The 17,472-nt window shown below is 34.2% G+C and overlaps 1 protein-coding gene across 14 annotated transcripts in view; it reads right to left on the bottom strand.

The window, feature by feature from the left end:
* Positions 1 to 17,472, bottom strand: part of LOC149896897 (serine/threonine-protein kinase MARK2-like) — a 162,413-nt gene that overhangs the window by 24,783 nt on the left and 120,158 nt on the right. For all 14 annotated transcript variants that reach the window (XM_090117105.1, XM_090117106.1, XM_090117104.1 and 11 more), the window contains 7 exons: positions 6,967 to 7,066; positions 6,445 to 6,593; positions 5,666 to 5,773; positions 5,125 to 5,247; positions 4,410 to 4,545; positions 3,774 to 3,909; positions 1,812 to 1,996 (listed from right to left, as the gene is read on the bottom strand). In XM_090117105.1, the coding sequence (XP_089973231.1) occupies positions 1,812 to 1,996; positions 3,774 to 3,909; positions 4,410 to 4,545; positions 5,125 to 5,247; positions 5,666 to 5,773; positions 6,445 to 6,593; positions 6,967 to 7,066 (937 nt within the window). The remainder of the gene's footprint in view (positions 1 to 1,811; positions 1,997 to 3,773; positions 3,910 to 4,409; positions 4,546 to 5,124; positions 5,248 to 5,665; positions 5,774 to 6,444; positions 6,594 to 6,966; positions 7,067 to 17,472) is intronic.

Here is a 17,472-nt window from a genome sequence, read left to right as displayed (position 1 = left end):
TATCACATGACTGCTAAAGTGCTAAAACATTTACTATAAAATAAACTGAAAGTATAGAAAATATTTATGTAAGGCAATAAAGCCATTACAAACATGCTGCTACTAAAAAAAGCTTATAAAATATGGAAAAAATCAAAATAGAAATCAAAATGAAAGCTAAAATTGTACAACATCCAAAACTCTGTCTTATCGATGTCTTAGTTTTTAATGCTTAGAATTTATTACTATTTATTACCCTGTTATTATTGAATATATTTATATTTAACAACCGTAAAATTACAAGATTTCTTTTTTGTTTCTTACAAGAAATGTTTCAAAAGATCATCTTTTCAATAGTTATCTGTACTAATATTATAAAGCTGAAGAGTTTGTTTGTTTGAACGCGTTAATATCAAGAACTACTGGTCCGATTTGAAAAATTCATTGGGTGTTGGATAGCCCATTTATCGAGGAAGGCTATAGGCTATATATCATCACGCTAAGACCAACAGAAGCGGAGCCACGTGGGTGAAACCACGGAGCGTAGCTAGTCATTTTATATTAATTTTTTTTTTTCAATCAAAAGGAAGTAACCAAGATATTCAACAAATAACAATGTACAAAACATGTACGATGAACAAGTTTAATCACTATGAAAATATTTTTTACTACTATTAAAATTTCCGACATTTTTTTAAAGATAAAAACCTATTTTAATGTAAAAAAACATCAAATAAGACAGAGTATCACGTACACACATATAAAATGATCGCAAACATACCGACTTGCGCTGTGCCCATAATGTTAGGCGCATGAAATGTAATAAAATTCAACATAAATATATTATATAGGTAAATGCATATTATTGTATATCTTTATAATTAATGTTATATTGTTGTTGATATGGAATTAGGTAAAATTTATTTTTAATTTTTTCCAAAGGTCTTGGTTTCAATTACAATGTCATATTATTATTCAGTTAAAAGTAATATTTTTATTGTAAATTACTTATTTTTGACACTATTAATTACATAACAAACACATAATTATATGTGTAAGCGATAAAAACTGTAAGTTACACTGTAAGTGACAAAAAAAAGTTTATATATTTCAAACTATTCGTAATTTTCAGTTTAAAAAAAATATCTGCATTTTAAAATTTATAATCATACTCTTTACTTAATTCCATATCAAACAAATATAATAAGACTAGCTTTCCGCCCGCGGCTTCGCCTGCGTTTTCAAGGAAAAACCCGTTCCCGTAGGATTTCCGGGATAAAACCTATCCTATGTCCTTTCTCGAGTATCAAAATATCTCTATACCAAATTTCATGCAAATTGGTTCAGTAGTTAAGGCGTGATTGAGTAACAGACAGACAGACAGACAGAGTTACTTTCGCATTTATAATATTATTAGTATGGATTTTATTTGCAAAACATTATTAAGCTTCCAACTGTCTACAGCTGATAAGCTAAAACATCCTAATTTCGCAAAGTGCAATGCTTGAAGGCATTTTTGTGTATGTATGTTTGAAGCAATGTTTATAATATTTTTCCTGTAAATAAGAATAATATATTAATTTATTCCTTATTTCCTGTAAATAAGAATAATATTATAATATATTACATATCTGGCCGTTCGGGGCTCAATGGGTTAAATGATAAGAGCAAGGCAGAACAACGTTTGCCGGGACAGCTAGTAGAATATAATACAGCTAGTAGACTACATTCAGCCCGTGGGATATAATATAGGTATTTGTCGATATCATCCTCGTAGCCGGTGTTCATCCACTTGTCGCTTGTGCTCTCAGAGCGTCGCCATAGCAACCGACCTATCCGCTTGTGGTCCTTGAAGTCCTGCTGCGGCTCGACGTACGGCCGCAGCTCGTCGTCCTCGTAGCCGGTGTTCATCCACTTGTCCCGCATGATGCTCTCAAGCGACGCTCGTTTCGCCGGGTTCAGCACGAGGAACTTCTTCAGCAGGTTCTCGCAGTCGGTCGACATGTAGAACGGTATTCTGTAACAAACAGACAAAAAAAATTGAAACTTACATCTACAGGGAGACTGGTAAGACGTCAGACGCATTTTGACAGGAGCTTCTTCTCATGAAACTGAACAACTTTTGCTCTACAACTTTGCTGAATTCGTAGAAAAAAATTTGGACTTTGTATGGAAATCGGTCAGCTGATTAGCGAAGTTTCACTTATAATACCACAAGAGCTTCAAAATTATCGGGTATTTTCCGAAAGGTTCGTTGCAAACAAATGAAGGAGTCAAGTTTTTAGTCAAGGTTAAAAAATCACGAGCGCGAAGCGCGAGTAATTTTTCCTGAAAAACTTGACGACTTTATTTGTTTGCAGGGAACCTTGAGGGAAATGCCAGATAATTTTGAAGCTCGTGTGGTATTCGGGGGATTATTTTTCCGTCCCAAATGTCGGCCAATAATTTCACAATTGAATTCAACCTGTCAGTTTGACGTCAACGACCAGAGAAAATTTTCAAAAAATTATCAGTATAATACCATGTAGGTTGTATCACGTGACGTCGAATGGTGCAATTCTATTGGTCGATATTTGGGCCGGAAAAATAATCCTTACAAAGTCCAATTTTTTTTTTTACGAATTCAGCAAAGTTGTAGAACAAAAGTTGTTCAGTTTCATGAGTAGAAGCTCCTGTCTAAATTCGTCTAACGTCTTACCTTTCACCTGGTATAAATCCTAACCAAAACAGATAGAAATCAAGCCAAGTGTGCGCACACACGCATCTGCATATATGAGTGTATATACGCGCATGCGTCTGCACACGCATGTTAGATGCGTATGTGTGTGCGTATGAATGACGGTATATGTGCATGAGCGTTCTCTTTTGTGTGTAAGAGTACATATTTGCTTATTTGTCATTAAAAGGCCGACAAATACATATAATGATATAACACTACCCGTGTAACAAGTTTATGTGACCATTTAACATCAGGCGGTCACCTGCCTCTTTTGACATAATAAAATGTATATAAACATGCATACTAGACACTAGTGTATATTTCGTTTGTTCCTCTACATATACGTCGCCATATGTGCGTATGTTATACATTTGCGCATGTATAAGTGCATACGTCTGTAGGTACGTGTATACGTATATGTATGTGTATTCACACATATCTATGCGTACACGTATACCTATACGTGCGTGCATGCGTATGCATATATCTGTGTATGTGTATATCGGTGGTAAATAGTAAAACTACGTTGTGACAATTTAAAAATGTTTTTCGAAGAAGTCTTATTAATTACTGAACAGTTCTTTGGCATATTATGATATATTATGTAGTTAGATATAAGTTAAATATTATGTCAAATTAAATTGTAATATTGACATGATTTTAAAAGAGCAACTATGGAGTTTCTTGCCGGTTCTTCTCCATAGATACTGCTTTCCGAATCGGTGGTAAATGTTAAAAATATGTAATGACGATTAGAAAGTGCTTCTAAAAGAAGTCTAATCTATATATATATATATAAAACTCAAAGGTGACTGATATAGTGATCTATCAACGCACAGCCCAAACCACTGGACGTATCGGGCTGAAATTTGGCATGCAGGTAGATGTCATAACGTAGGCGGCCCCTAAGAAAGGATTTTAGAAAATTAATCCCCTAAAGGGGGATGAAAACTTATACCATGAAAATTAATCTTTTCCACGCAAGCGAACAACAGCTAGTTGAATAAATAAATGTTTGAGTTTGAGAATAAACAAAATTTTGAGCTTGTCTGTCTGTCTGTCTGTACACACGCACCTATACTTCCCGCGCAGCACTCGCTCGCGCAGTTCCCGCAGCGTGGACCCGTCGAACGGCAGTGACCCAGATACGAGAGTGTATAATATTACACCGAGAGACCATACGTCTACTTCGGGACCGTCGTATTTCTTGCCTGAAAGAACAAATTTTAATTTAATTTGAAGCAATTAAAATCAACACATTATGACGTGTGCAAAGTAATACAACAATATCGACGTTATAATAAGAGAAAAGTGGTATTTATTGCTTGCAATAATCGGTTTTAATATTAATAATATGTGCTATCTATTAAAACAGATGCTTGAAAATATTATTATGTACTTGAAAATAATTTAAACATATATTATTTGTAATGTGTACAAACAGGTGACATTTAAAGGTACAGGTAATAAGATGAAATCTATGCAAAAATTGAACAAGAACTCAAATGCTGAAATAATTAACATGATTGAAGTTTAAAATAATTTTCTGAGTACCCTACAATAAAAAAAAAAACTGTATTTTGCGATTTAATCATTACTTTAAAAAGATAGACAGCAAAAACTATGTTATTTCGCTCCAAAAATGCTCCTAAACAAGTTTAATTTTAATTTTTAATACCTGAGTTTGAGTTTGAGTTTGAGCAACACATACCTTGAAACAGTTCAGGCGCCGCGTAGGGTGGCGAGCCGCAAAACGTGTCAAGTTTGGCGCCCGGCGTGAACTCATTCGAGAAACCAAAGTCGGCTATCTTTATGTTCATCTCGCCGTCCAGTAGCAGGTTTTCCGCCTGGAATGTGAAATTTTATATGAATACTAGTGGTCCGCCCCGGCTTCGCCCGTGGTACATATTTCGCAATAAAAGGTAGCCTATGTCCTTTCTCGGGTATCAAAATATCTCCATACCAAATTCCATGCAAATTGGTTCAGTAGTTTAGGCGTGATTGAGTAACAGACAGACAGAGTTACTTTCGCATTTATAATATTAGTATGGATTGGTGATGTTTGATACCATTCATTTTATACGCTGTGAGCAAAACAGCGTAATAAAAGCAATTGACCAGCATTTTTTTGCAAAAACCACTTTGGCATCTTGTTTGCATGTTGAATTAACGTAATTAATTCCTATTACACCGACCGTGTCGATAAGAATTATAGCCCCTGATAAATATATAAAATAGTTTATCACTTTTACAACCCCTTTACAATCTTTGTTTAGTTCAGTTTCCACAGTACCAATAATACAATATCTAAATCGAAACAATATGCCCACAATTATCTATCAACGAATTTTGAACCTTATTTCATTGAAATTAAGGTTACTTTTCATTTCTGGCATTCAAGGTATTTTCGACCCTATTGCACTTACCTTAAGATCCCTGTGAATGATTCGCTTTTGATGACAATATTGTACCGCTGAGACGATCTGTCTGAACTTCGCTCGAGCCTCTTTCTCTTTCATACGACCGTGTAGTACTAGATAGTCGAATACCTGGAATTTTTGTTAGAAAATTATTTTAAAATGATATTAGACTATTAACTGTATATTTCTGATGTACGTTTAAATGAAATTGTTATTTTATTGTCAAAAGTTTCTACAGATCCGGCTCGAAGGACCACTTTTCACAAAACCTTATTCTACTTGTGAACTGTTTTTTTTCCTGAAGCAAAAAGAACTGAATTCTAGTTAAAGAAATGTATTGTTTATTGTGTCCAGAAAAACAACAAATTAATTACCTAAATAAAAACCGACCACAAATCCTATAATAATTTTACCAAAAACGATGTCAGAACACAAACAGTAGGCTATACCTAATAAATAATTGTGTATTGCATGTACACTGCTTTATAATTGTTAATAACCGTTTCTACGAACAAACAACAATTACTTGTGAAATTAATATACATACCTCACCGCCGGAAGCGTACTCCATTACTAAATATAGCGTCTTTTCCGTTTCTATCACTTGGAAGAGTTTCACTATATTTGGGTGATCCAGCATTTTCATTATCCGAACCTGAAATTGATAATATATACTGTATTAGTAATGTAATTGTTTCTGAAAGCCAGGGAAGACAATGTTTAGTCATAGGTTAAAGTGATACTTAATATGTATCTTGATAATTATTGAATTATTGAACATGCCAACATTTTCACGAATTCCTTCGATATTCGGAATTTTTAATAATACAATCGACTTTAAAATGCAGGTCCATCAAAGTAACAATACAAAGTATTAATTGAATTCATTGGATTGTATGACAAGGTTATAAGTTAGTAGCATATGTTAGCAACTACAATCGAACTACAGCCATTATTATATTTTTCCCTATCTTCTATATTTAATAATAATATAATAATAATACAAAAGATTTATAGCAACCAACAGAACATACACAATAATACACAATACAAAAAAGGGAAAACAAACATAAAATAACACAAAATAATAAGGAATTTACAGATTACAATAGTTATAAGTACACAAATGTATTATGTGTGTTGCGCACTGGCTGCAATTAGGCCCTGGCTCAGCATAATGTTGTGGGAGCAAGCTCCACAACGCTGATAATTCTGCCAGATACCCAGATGAATAGTTTGCGCCTCCATTATTTATGTTCGCTTTTATATCCTCTGTGCTATGCCTCAATAAATTAGCATTTAATTCATCACATAAATAAAACCCACCTCTCTAAACAACTTCTGCAACGAGCCGGGGTTGAGTTGGGTCTTATCTATAATCTTGATCGCCACCTCCTTGCCGGTCGGCACGTGCTTGGCCAGTTTCACTTTGGCGAAGTTGCCTTTGCCTATCGTCTTGAGCAGCTTGTATTTGCCTGAAAACGTATAGTAAAATTTATAAGTGAAAATAAAGCTAGGGGAAAATCGGAAACAAAATGTTGTCTTGCAAACTTCATACGCGGTACGGGATAATCAATTATTTTTTTTTTTTTGTACACACTGAAATTAATTTATAACACTATAAAATGCATTTTTTACTTTTTTTAAGTCTTTCACAAAAGCTGTCTACCACTGACATGCAGTAAACAACAATAGTGACTCTCCAAAATTGTATAAACATATAGGATAGTTTTTATCCCGATAATCCCACGGGATCGGGAATTTCCTCTGACTACGCGGCCGAAGTTGTGGGTGATTAGTCTATTCGTTTATAAGTACGTGAATGCTACAAATGCTATGTGTACTTACCAATGTGCGGCTCTTCGGAGGTCCGCGATCGCGAAGAGACCCGCGACCCGCATCCCGACGACGCGCCGCCGCCGGCGCCGGCCGACGTCTCGGACGCGCTCTGAAATTTGCAAAAATAGACACCTTTAGATAAAATGATCTATCTATGACAAAAAATAAATAAAAATCGGTTGATCCGTGTGGGAGCTAGTGCACCACGGATAGACACGTTTAACTTATAATAAATAATCTCTCTTTTTGCGTCGGGAGTTAAAAAAGTTATTTATTATGTAAAGTTTTATTCGAATATTTTGTATAAAATTGTCTAGTATTTAAAATGCTTATCTTATAGATTGTAATCAAAAGGGTAAAGTGATGTTTAAAGTTTAACTCATTAAAGTTAAAAGTTTGTCTCATTGTAATCATCAGCCTATAACGCTTCCGCAAACATTTATCACCGACATGAGCTTTTGAACTTGGGTCACGTTAAAAAAATTCAACGATTTACCATGGTATATCACTTATTGGACAAAAAATCATAATAAAATAGTCTCCTTAAATTGCCGAAGCCTTAATAGGATTTAGATAAGCCCCATTGATAAGCCTTATAATCGATAAAACAACACTCAACTAGATGGACACCTAGCACCTAAAACATAACACTTATCAAAAACAATATACACTAAACAACGAATCATACATACAAACATACACACAAGTCAGTAATAAGATCTAGGGAGGCGAGAGGTCAACGCTCCACGTTACGCAGGTATACACGGGGTCAACGACCCCGGGTAACTTATTGAAGACGTTTAGCCCCTTTCTATTACATTCTATTCAATTATATATTGCTTGTATTTGCTAATCTAATACGATAGAATGTGGACTTTGACCTCCTTTTTGTTAGTTTTTGTTCCCTCCCAAAATGTTTGAAATACAATCGACTTTAGTATAAAACATCTTTAAGTCAAAAAAGCGAGGTCAAATACAAAATCCTTTGTTAGTATAGTTAGTCATAATTACCTGTTTAATTGCAATACTAATAATTTTGTATAACAACGCAAAAATCATTCACTTTAATGTTTATTTATATCAAAACACGTGCAATATTCAATTTCATATAAATTATACATAAGGTCATTAAATCAGCGTCTACGTCAACATAAATAATTAATTTAGTAATTGCTAATGAACTCGACAAATGAATATATGTACATACTTATTAATAAGTAGAGCACATCTAAATAATAAGAACCGTTTACACTTAGGAGTTAGTTAAATGTATTAGTGACTAGCTTGTTTAACGCTTGGCACCGACTTCAAACCTATTTAGTAAATAGTAAGTACATATAATATTGATAGTATACTAGCTGTACCTTGATATGAGAAATGAGAAAATCTAGATTAAATCTTGCTCATGTTGTTAAAATTTAAGCTGCATCGATGTACAAATTTTTCGAGTTTCTAAACCGAGTTCAAAGCAACTTAACAATTTGAATGTACCTACCTACATTATACGTGATACATAAATTGTAAATGCTACGGTAATTATATTTGCAAAAAGCTATACTAATACATAATATTCACAACTAAATGTGTACCAATTTTTTTTATTATTCATATGAAATAAGAACAAGTCAATAACTGCGTTAAAAACAACCGACTTCAAACTTGCACTTGCAACATTTACAAATACAGACAAAAATGCTCATAAAATAAAAACTACTGGGCCTATCCGAATAAAATTTTTATGGGACCAATTCGACACCATCCCGCATCGAACAAAAAAAGAATCACGTAAATCGGTTCAGAAACCACGGAGTAATCGGTGTACATACATTAAAAAAAAAAAAAAAAAAAAACATACCGGCCGAATTGATAACCTCCTCCTTTTTTTTGGAAGTCGGTTAAAAACGCATGCATTCTCTCAACTGATCTACCTTCTTACTACACACAACAATAAACTATATCCCTAGCGACCACTACTATGAAATACGGGTCACTCTTATAATGTAACAAAAATAAAAAGACAGTAAGTTCGATCGATATCGCCGCTGGCCGTGCTGACTCTTCGAATCGAGTAAACGCGTCCTACATTTCGATCCAAGATTATCTAGATAATACAGATGTTACAAGATGAAAATTGTACGTAACTAAATTAAATCCATGATGTTAATGGTATGAAAAATATGTTTCTATGCAATTTATTTACCTTATAAACTGGTAGAATGTATAAATTGTTCTTACTAGTGATAAAATTGATAAATTTTACAAGCAACACTATTTCTTTTCTTCCGAGCAGTCTTGCTAAAGATGTAATGGCCTATGTTGTAATATGTAAAACGTGTGTAAATCCGTTTTTAAAAGTATGCTATACTTTCTTTATTAAATTAACTGATATAGTTACAAAACAAATACAGCGGATTGTCATCTTATTTTGGAGCGAAATTTTGCGTACGAGATAGGGGAATGTGCTAGGACGAGGAATGTTGCATAACATTATATGTAACATATTTATTACGTATGTTTCATCCAACACAAACGTACCCCATGCAGTTTCTCTATCGCCTTCGCCCTGCGCCTGCGCCGCCACAGCTTCGAGAGGAACACCGGCGCGAGCAGCGGCAGCACGCGGTTTCGCATCGTTTGGGGATTTATTTTTGTAGCTTTGGTTGCGACTTTGCGATTTGTTATTTGTGCCTTTGTGTCTTGCGACTTGACGAGTTTCTACTTGTGACTTTGCGACTTGCAAATTGTGACTTACGCGACTTTATGACTTGCGACGTGACTTACGAGCTAGTTGTTTACTTGCTCTAGTTCCTTACTTCTAGTTAATTGAGCTTTTGCTTTCTTCGTATTAGTTCAGTGTCCGATATACTTGTAGAGTCTTATGTTTACAAGCAGGCAATTCTTTATTGCTAGAGACTATGTTAGACTAGTTTTTTCTTATATTAACTTTACTTGCGACTTGCGATTTCTGCACTAGATCTTTTTCATTCCTTCTACATAGTTTTATTATGGTCAGATATGATCGTTATCTCAAAATCATTGCAGTGAACTGTGAATTGGATAACTTAATATTGTGTTTTATTATTAGAAATTTTAGTGCAATTTCGTGTTTCTGCTTGCACAGATACAAATATTTAGGTGGACAATGAAGCGATTCTAGCGATATTATGAATTAAACTAACCTATACAAAATAATATAACGTAGATATTTAAATAAGGTCCTTATGATAACATGTAAAATATTTTTTTACTAGAACATTGCCTACTTGCGTACGATTTATCTTTGGAATAATATAAATGCGAAAATTTGGAGAGGCCTATACTCTATACAGGACATTGATATACTGTTTAACTAATTAAATTGGAAAATAGTGTATTCACAAATAAAACGGAAGAATTTTTTAAATATAACTCAGTATTTCAATCTGCATAGCAACAGACAGTGCTAATGAGCACAGTAGTTGACCCATTTACAAACGAAAGGACAAAAAACTGCACGGACGAAATAAAAACATGAAACTCGAGCTTTGTATAAAACTTAGTTGTTATTTCCTCTCCTTTCAGAAATTAAAAAGAAATTCTTATATTATTCAATCAATCGAATACTCGAAACTCAACCGTATAACAATTAACAACACTTCAGTCTTCAACAGTTACTATTTTGTTTATTTATCATTAACTAGCGGTCCGCCCCGGCTTCGCCCGTGGTACATATTTACGTTTTCTTTACATTAAAGAACCATCCTCGTACTTCAAGGAATATAATAAAAAAAGAATTATCGAAATCGATTCAGCCGTTCACAGTTCACACGTGATGCCGTGACAACGCGAAACGGGTTTCATTTTTATATATATATATATTAATCATTAATAAGCTACGTTAATAAGTAAATACATATTGTTTTTTCAGGACAACACACATCCTCACCTCACATGTCCACACACACAATATGAACAATCCCTACGTCACAAGTACACACACATACACAAGCACGCTCACACACACACACACACACTGTATATCGACAATTACATAACAAAAACAATTATCCTATATAAAGCCAAAACAACAGAAACACAGTGAACTTATAACACGGGTCATGCTGCGTGATGGCCGCACGGGGCGCGCAATAAAACTGATTTATATTATACACACAATAATTATCATTATGTTGTAGTAGGTACCTATTATATTGTTGATAACTCGAGAATGAATTCCCTTGCCGTTTGTATGTACGATTGTTGTAAAATTACTCATTATTTTTTTATTAATCGGATATAGACTATCAATTTCACTTCGGGCTTTAGTTAAGTTGCTACATACATATTTTGCATTTGTACTTTCTTCTTACTTTAAGATATATCTTCTTATTTTGAAAGATATATAAAACCCTACTTTTGAAAACAAAGACTACTGAATTAAGCTTATTATTACACGTTTCCGTATCTTTAAGAAATGCATAGTAACCTCCTCACTGTTAAATATAATGTGAAGCTTCAAAATTGGTTTCTAAACTTTATAGTTTATACTTACATTTAATAACTCCTAACTCGAAGAGTATAAGAAGTTAGAATTTCCACAAACTACGTATTACCGATTACGTAATCACGTTCACGTGCGAAAACTTTCAAATAATATGGATTTACACGTGTTCAAATCCATACTAATATTATAAATGCGAAAGTAACTCTGTCTGTCTGTCTGTTACTTAATCACGCCTAAACTACTGAACCAATTTGCATGAAATTTGGTATGGAGATATTTTGATACCCGAGAAAGGACAAAGGCTACCTTTTATTGCGAAATATGTACCACGGGCGAAGCCGGGGCGGACCTCTAGTTTCATATAAATATATCTGTACTTTAATATATAAAGCTGTAGAGTCTGCTTGCTCGCACTAAACTCAGGAAATAATGGTCCGATTTGAAACATTATTTCAGTGTTAAGATAGTCCATTTATCAAGGAAGGCTATATGCTACATATCATCACGCTAAGACCAATAGTAAGTATAATTACAACTTGTGGAAGAATTTCCGCAATGGGAATTGCTGAAACACACCATGTATACACTCATATGTCTCCAGAGCAACTGAACAGTGACGAATGCACTGGTGATGTGAAAATCACCTGAGTGGCGACAAGGTCACGCACGCTTACGACTTCTAGTGTCTTGTTATTTAGATTTCTATGCATACAACAAACCATTTGCTTGTGTGCATTATGTTGTATGTATTATGTATAGAATATAGATGTAACAAACGGTTTACATGTGTGTGTAATGTTTGTTACAAATAAGTGAATCGGATGATTATGCTATCTCATATAATTTCAATCAAAAGAAGGAGAGGAACTTATATTCATTACATTAAAAAAAATCGAGGCAAAAAACGTAATCCCGTTTTGTCCGCAGTAAAAAAAATGTTAAGTAGGTAGATTTGATTCACTCTATTAACATTTTACAACAGAACTAGCGAATGCACCTAAAACTACATACATAATACAATTTTGAAAACATAAAACTTAAATACATATTTCCCTTTCTTTTGTTATGACTGATATAAACTTTTACAAAAATCAATGACCAATCGCCCCTTAATAATCCAATAAAACGAATTTTATAACGTGATTTCTTCAATTTGTCTTTTGACTCACACCTCAAATTTACATAAAATTATTACACACACATACATATCTTCTACTTACAGACAAATAAAGCAATACATACAATTAACATTAAAATTTCGACAATCGATTCGAGGAAACATAAACAAAGACTTTTTTTGCATACGTTCATTAACCTCTCAATTATTTAATTATTTTAATATTCTATTTTACCCTTTTTTAGGTCACTGGGAGTGGTACAAAGCCTTTGCGTCATGATTTTACGATATTACAATAGAAATAACAATTTTTTTTTGATAACAAATTGCTTTGCTTATTAAAATTTGATGCAATATTTAAAGACTTGATGTTCTGCAAGAAATATTAACTTGGGGAAAATTGCTTTGTCCTATTTTTAACAATGTTTTATTTAAATTTTAAACTTTCGCATTTATATTATCTACTATAAATTTCGCAGCCTAAAATGGGAATGGGACTAAAGCAATAAATTAATTTTTCGAATGTAATTGATTGAAATAACAATTTTCCCTGATTACTGTGTAAAATACTAGAAGCACTATTTTCCATAGACATCTCTAGTGAATATAGAAAACATAATTAAATTTTATTTAGGTATAATTCAAGCCTCCATTACATAAAACCTGATTATATTCTACTAGCGCATAATCAATATCTCTCATACGTTTTCCAATTCACAAAATCACCAAAGAACCGAACCGAATCCACATATATAGCTTCCAAAGCTACGAATAAAGAATCGATTTTAAAAATCGTTCATCACAATGTCTCGATGTATCGAACACCGACGGCCGACTGGCCTGTAGGTGTACACATCTACAGGGTGCTATAAAAAGCACCCTGACCACTGGACCAAGAAACACCCTGTAGGTAGGGCGTGAAAAAAACTCAACCGTTATGAATTTCATGCGAACGCTTGAAGTTGACTCGGGTCCGCTTGTTGTGTAACAATTTAATCGCAAGGAAATAACAAGATACACGCACGGTCCTGATAAAAGTCTTTTGTAAGATAAACTAGAAAATACACAATGAAACCAACCTGCCTCGCTCTTATTAAAACACACCAAGAAAAAGCTTTACTATACAGGGTGTACCAAAAAGTAGTGATGAACGGAAGCTGAGAGGTAGAGGACCTAGAGGGCTATCCGAATCACCCCCATGTATGTTATGCGATTTTTCGTATTTTCGGAGTTATGACGTTTTTTTCAATTTTTCACCTATCGCCGAGTACGATGATATTTTCACTCATGCTGACGTCAATGATTGCGGAAGATGCTTGATTTTTTTTGTGTGCTAAGCTGAAAGATAGGCCAATTCAGTATGGTAACATTTACTATCGTTAGATCTTTGAATGGAATAAAAAAAAGAATTAAATGGCAAGAAAGATAAAATTACCCAGTATGTTCACCACTTCAAGGGCCCGTAAAAAAATAAAATCACATAAAAAAAGTTTTCCGTTTGACTTTTAAAAACTTGCTCTATCTATCAGATAGCTACCCTGAAAATTTCATTTACTTATTCAGAAGGCTTCAATAGAAAAATTTAAATCTAAATGTGGTAAGTGCAAAAATTGAATTAACATGATGATCATTAAAACCAATAAATAGGTGTTTATTTACCAGAAAATTTTAAAATAACCCCGCTGTTGCTCAATGCAAGTGCGACATCACCGTAAAAAGTTGTCTTTTAAATGTCTGAATGCCCTTTTATCATTTTTAATGGTTTCCTCTGCTACTATGAATTTCCGGGTTATTTCGTCCAAATTGTGGCAGTCTCTCGTCTTTGTAGTATCCCCACGGAAAAAAATCAATAGGGTTTATGTCCGGAGACCGAGCAGGCCAGGCTAAAGGGCAAAGATACCCTGAAAGATGGATTGGTCGTTGCAGCCTGCGCATGCGCCGGTGACGCCTGCCTTAAAGCCTGGCCTCTACGGTCCCTCGACCTAAACCCCATTGATTTGTTTCAATGGGAATACTAAAAAGACCTCGGCTACTTGAGAGAATGCCACGATTTGGACGAAATAACCCGGAAATTCATAGTAGCAGAAGAAACCATTAAAAATGATATAAAACCGGCCAAGTGCGAGTCGGGCTCGCGCACAAAGGGTTCCGTAGCAGCAAATATAATAAATTACAGTTAAATCAACCTATCTCAAAAACTATAAGAGATACTTTGATCAAACCAAAAATCGTTGAAAGAGTTAATTAGCATGCATCACCTCTATTTTTTTTAGAATTTTATACCCCGTAGTTATAAAAATAGAGGGGGGGGGACATACTTTTTACGACTTTGAGAGCTGATATCTCAAAAACCGTTCACTTTAAGAAAAATGTTTTTTAGAAAACTTTATATCATTTTAAAAGACCTTTCCATTGATACCCCACACGGGTATGTACATCGAAAAAAAAAATTTCATCCCTCAGTTACATGTATGGGGGGCCCCACCCCCAATTCTTTTTTTTACTATTTAGTGTCATATTTTTGTAGCGGTTCATACAACACATATTCCCATCAAATTTCATTACTGTAGTACTTATAGTTTCCGAGTAAATCGGCTGTGACAGACGGACAGACGGACAGACGGACAGACGGACATGACGAAACTATAAGGGTTCCGTTTTTGCCATTTTGGCTACGGAACCCTAAAAAGGGCATTCAGACATTTAAAAGACAACTTTTTACGGTGATGTCGCACTTGCATTGAGCAACAGCGGGGTTATTTTAAAAATTTCTGGTAATTAAACACCTATTTATTGGTTTTAATGATCATCATGTTAATTCAATTTTTGCACTTACCACATTTAGATTTAAATTTTTCTATTGAAGCCTTCTGAATAAGTAAATGAAATTTTCAGGGTAGCTATCTGATAGATAGAGCAAGTTTTTAAAAGTCAAACGGAAAACTTTTTTTATGTGATTTTATTTTTTTACGGGCCCTTGAAGTGGTGAACATACTGGGTAATTTTATCTTTCTTGCCATTTAATTCTTTTTTTTATTCCATTCAAAGATCTAACGATAGTAAATGTTACCATACTGAATTGGCCTATCTTTCAGCTTAGCACACAAAAAAAATCAAGCATCTTCCGCAATCATTGACGTCAGCATGAGTGAAAATATCATCGTACTCGGCGATAGGTGAAAAATTGAAAAAAAACGTCATAACTCCGAAAATACGAAAAATCGCATAACATACATGGGGGTGATTCGGATAGCCCTCTAGGTCCTCTACCTCTCAGCTTCCGTTCATCACTACTTTTTGGTACACCCTGTATAAATAGAGCTACCTATATACAGTTTAACATTGCGAATCTTAAAGTTTTTGCTCTATGTGAATTATAACCTCAAAATAGACAAGAACTACATAACTACATCTCAAGCAACATATGAGCAAGTTATACATGTTTCCTTTGTAAACCTATACCTACAATGTCTCACATGTGCGAACTTTAGTAACTATGTATATAGTATATACACAACGATATCAAACTTCTGTAAGGATCAACCGCTACATAACACCCAACTTAACAACTATGTACATAACTATCCTTTGTAAATATGCCTAATAATAATATGATACATCCTCAAGTTGTATAAAGTAAATCTCCATATAACATAAATTTGTTTAGCACCAACATGTGCCTAGCTAGAACATAGCATGTTGAAATGTTCTCGAGGAGTGACAATATTTGAACAAAGTTTCTACATTGTTTGCTATTAGGAGGCCCTTAGTTTGTTTGTGATAGCATGAAATCGTGTTAAAAATACTAATTGCCATCTTATAAATTCATCACCACATCATCATCATCATCATCACATCCGCACATCATCCAAAACCATACAACACTAACGTTATGTATGTAACTAGCTTCACTAGATACCAGGGCACGATGACACCAAGGAGATTAGCGAAATCTAACGAGCGTCTTGAGATTAAACTTTGCTCGTTTAGTACGTGCATCGTTCTTTCCTTGTTAATGATAATATTATTATTATTATTCTATACTAGCGGTCCGCCCCGGCTTCGCCCGTGGTACATATTTCGCAATAAAAGGTAGCCTATGTTCTTTCTCAGGGTCTAAAGATTATCTGTGCCAAATTTCATCAAAATCGGTCCAGTAGTTTATGCGTGAAAACCATACATACATACATACATACAAACCTTTCCTCTTTATAATTAGTATAGAGAATGATACAGCGTCCGTTAGCTATTTACCGGTTGATTGAAGAGTTGAAAAAGAGAATTTGGCAAATTCATGATAGTCCATTGAATAAAAAGTCCTAGAGTGCGTGAGTTAGTAACGTAAGATGTTTCTTCGGAAACATGTCAAGAGTCCCTAGGTAATAAACATACTAAAACCCCGGGCCACTAGGAGGAGCCCCGGATTGGGGGGAGGGGGGAAATGGGTCCATTTTTTCATTTTTCGCTTAAATCTCAAAAACGGTACATGTTAGAGAAAAACTTTCAAAAAAAAGTTGAAAGGCCATAAAATTATCTACAAGTTGTACCTTAATCATTTTTTCCTATATCCTACCGTTTCTGAGTTATACGCAGTAAAACATGATTTTGGCTCAAACAATTTCCACATCAATCGATAAAAAAATATTTCTTTCTTCCAAAAAACTAAAATGTGCAACTTGTGACCGGTACTGATAGATTGCTCTTAATTAGGTCTATAATTGGTAAAATAAACACATTCCTCCATGGAAGCCTTTAGGAGGAATCGATTGTCAAAATATTATATTATGGTAGTTTGAGTTACTGAACTTGATCTTTTTATTTTTTTCTTCCAAAAAACTCAAAAGTGCAACTTGTGACCGATACAGATAGATTGCTCATAATTGGGTCTATCATTGATAAAAATACCAGATTCCAC

The sequence above is a fragment of the Colias eurytheme genome, chromosome 27 (genome assembly GCF_061535395.1).
Source record: "Colias eurytheme isolate Ceu_HAF_F1 chromosome 27, ilColEury1 Martin Lab GWU primary, whole genome shotgun sequence".
Lineage (NCBI taxonomy): Eukaryota > Metazoa > Arthropoda > Insecta > Lepidoptera > Pieridae > Colias > Colias eurytheme.
The sequence above is the reverse complement of the archived record's forward strand: the minus strand, read 5'-3'. Positions and strand labels throughout refer to the sequence as shown.